The 2,500-nt window shown below is 53.5% G+C and overlaps 1 protein-coding gene across 1 annotated transcript in view; it reads left to right on the forward strand.

Moving 5' to 3' along the window:
- Positions 1-2,500, forward strand: part of LOC133114035 (meiosis inhibitor protein 1-like) — a 30,568-nt gene that overhangs the window by 7,069 nt on the left and 20,999 nt on the right. The window contains exons 8-11 of the mRNA XM_061223230.1: positions 508-622; positions 1,020-1,136; positions 1,486-1,585; positions 2,495-2,500. The exon at positions 2,495-2,500 is cut by the window's right edge and continues 129 nt beyond it. Of these exons, the coding sequence (XP_061079214.1) occupies positions 508-622; positions 1,020-1,136; positions 1,486-1,585; positions 2,495-2,500 (338 nt within the window). The remainder of the gene's footprint in view (positions 1-507; positions 623-1,019; positions 1,137-1,485; positions 1,586-2,494) is intronic.

The following is a 2,500-nucleotide window of genomic DNA, read 5'->3' on the forward strand; positions in this document are numbered from 1 at the left end:
CAATCACTGCTCAACTACAAGTGGGGTGTCCAATCAAATCTGTGAATTTAAGAAAATGCTTGTGCACATTTATAGACCAGCTACCTTTTTGAACCTTACCAAGGTCCGTAGATAGCATTAATGCTAGCTAACTTGCGGACATCTAACTGCAGATGCATACCTGTAAACGTTGTATTAAATGTACTTAAGCACATCAGACAGATATACTGTGTGCTTCTGCAAGTTTAATGATACAAATACATCAAACCAGATAGTCTATTGTGTGTGGTGTGGTGTGTGTGTGTGGTGTGGTGCGGTGTGTGTGTGTGTGTGTGTGTGTGTGTGTGTGTATGTGCGTGCGTGCATGTGTGTGAGTGTGTGTGTACGTGTGTGTGCTTGTGTGTGGTGTACGTGTGTGTGTGTGTGTGTACGTGTGTATGTGTGTGTGTGTGTGTGTGTGTGGTGTACGTGTGTGTGTGTGTATGTGTGTGTGTGGTGTACGTGTGTGTGTGTGTGTGTGTGCCGTAGCTGCTGCTGAGTGGAGAGGAGGTGATGCAGGTGGCCAGTGCTCAGGCCATGACCGCTGTGCTGGTGCAGTCCCCCAGCCAGTACTGCCCCCTCTTCATCCAGGCCGATATCCCAGGTGAGTGCGGGTGGAATGTTCCTCTGTCTGGTCTCCCATCGCGCTGCATGAGGCCCTGCAAATTGGCTGTGCAAATTTCAAAATGGCCGCCTCTCACTGTCTCAAACCGCCCATCCTCTTGTTTCTGATTCCTCTTATTTACCCGCCTGTTTCTTTCCTTCCTTTCCCTTGCATCCCGCGGCTGTCCTTCTCTCTGTCTGTCTGTCTGTCTCTGCTGTCAGTCTGTCCGTCTGCTTTACTGCTGTCTGTCTGTCTTTATGCCGTCTGACTGTCCTCCCATCTTAGCTGCCGTCTGTCTGTCCAGCTGTCATACTGCTGTCTGTCTGTCTTCCTGCTGTCCGTCTGTCCATCCGTCTCACTGCTGTCTGTGCGTCTGTGCGTCTGTCCCTGTGCTCAGAGTTCCTGTATGAGAGGCTGGTCAGCCGCAGTGAGGTGCTGCTGTGGTCGGTGTACAACTGCCTGCTCCTGCTGATGGAGGATCCGCTCTTCTTCTCCCAGTGCCACTCGGTGTACGGTGAGAGAGGCACACACAACCTGGCAGCCAGGAATGACAGCTGATTGCACTTGCAAGGGCAAAAATTAAACGGAAAATATTTAGAGCGGTAACCCCTGAGATTGGGGGAGATGATGTGAGATCGTCACATTTGTGTTTTTTCCGTGTGAGAAACGCATTATGTAGCCGACTACTGTGTATGTGTGTGTTTTGCATTTGCATGTGTTTGTTTGTCTTTGTTTATGTGCATTTGCAAGTTTTTGCTGTGCGTGCATCATTTGCATGTGTTGTGTGTGTACGTGTATGTGTGTATGTGTGCGTGTGTGTTTCTGCGTGTGTGTGCGAGCGCATGTGCGTGGGTGCATCCCAGGTATCGAGTCGCTGATCCGCAGTCTGAAGGAGGCCCTGAGGATGAACAACCAGGACGTGCAGAGGCAGGGCCTGCTGCTGCTCACCGAGACCCTGGAGAAGTGAGGACCGCGCAGCTGAGCCTCAGCATGCAGTGGAGGGGAAACCAGAGAAACAAAATGGAGGGAGGGAGCGAGACCTGTGGGAAGTGTGGGGACAGGAAGCTGAACTCTGCGGGAGAAATGAAGTGATGCTTTTACAGTGTTTAGCCAACGCGGGCCGGGTGAACTGCAAACAGAGCAGAGAGCTGGCCTTTAAGGCTGATAACGGCCCTCGGCCTCTTCTCCTCCGCCTGCCATCGACCGGCGGCCGTGTGGGGCCGCTTATCTTCAGAGAGCCGTGTGGGAAACGTAAATGCCTTTTCGCCTCTGCGCCTTTGACATTTAATGGCTAATCATAAAAGGACGGGCCGGAGACGGTTTAAAGCCGGCTGTTTTCGTTCTCAAGCTTTACGGAGTGCGGAAGGGTCGTCCGCGTTTGATAATTACTCACAGCCCGGGGGCCGAAGGTCGTTAACCTGGCGGGAAGCGCAGAGCTTCAGCGCCGTTTAGTCCGGTGAGCGAGAGCAGGCTGCTGATGGCTGCTCCGTGTTCCGTTCACGCCTGTCAATCATTCCGACCAGCCGGGCGCCGGGTACCAGCACTGCAGCGTAGATGCACGACTGGGACACACAGAAGGCCCTTGACCCCGCATTGCTCCGGAGGGGGGGATTGTCTTCTGCTTAGTCTAATCAACTGTAAGTCGCTTTGCATGTAGTGTCATGTAACGGATCGCAGGTAGACTCACTCTTATCATAGGCTAACTGTCACCTGTATGTGTGGGTGGCGGCCACAATGGCCGCTTTCGTGTCTGCGCGGCTCATTGACGAACGTGGCCTCGGCGCGGTTCTGGGGTGGCGTGTGTGGAGTGTGCGTTTGACGCGGGGCAGACGTTTGGGGTTGAGCGCTCCTGTGCTGTGCCGCTCCCCTCAGGCAGCC

This window comes from Conger conger, chromosome 16, assembly GCF_963514075.1.
Source record: "Conger conger chromosome 16, fConCon1.1, whole genome shotgun sequence".
NCBI classification, from domain to species: domain Eukaryota; kingdom Metazoa; phylum Chordata; class Actinopteri; order Anguilliformes; family Congridae; genus Conger; species Conger conger.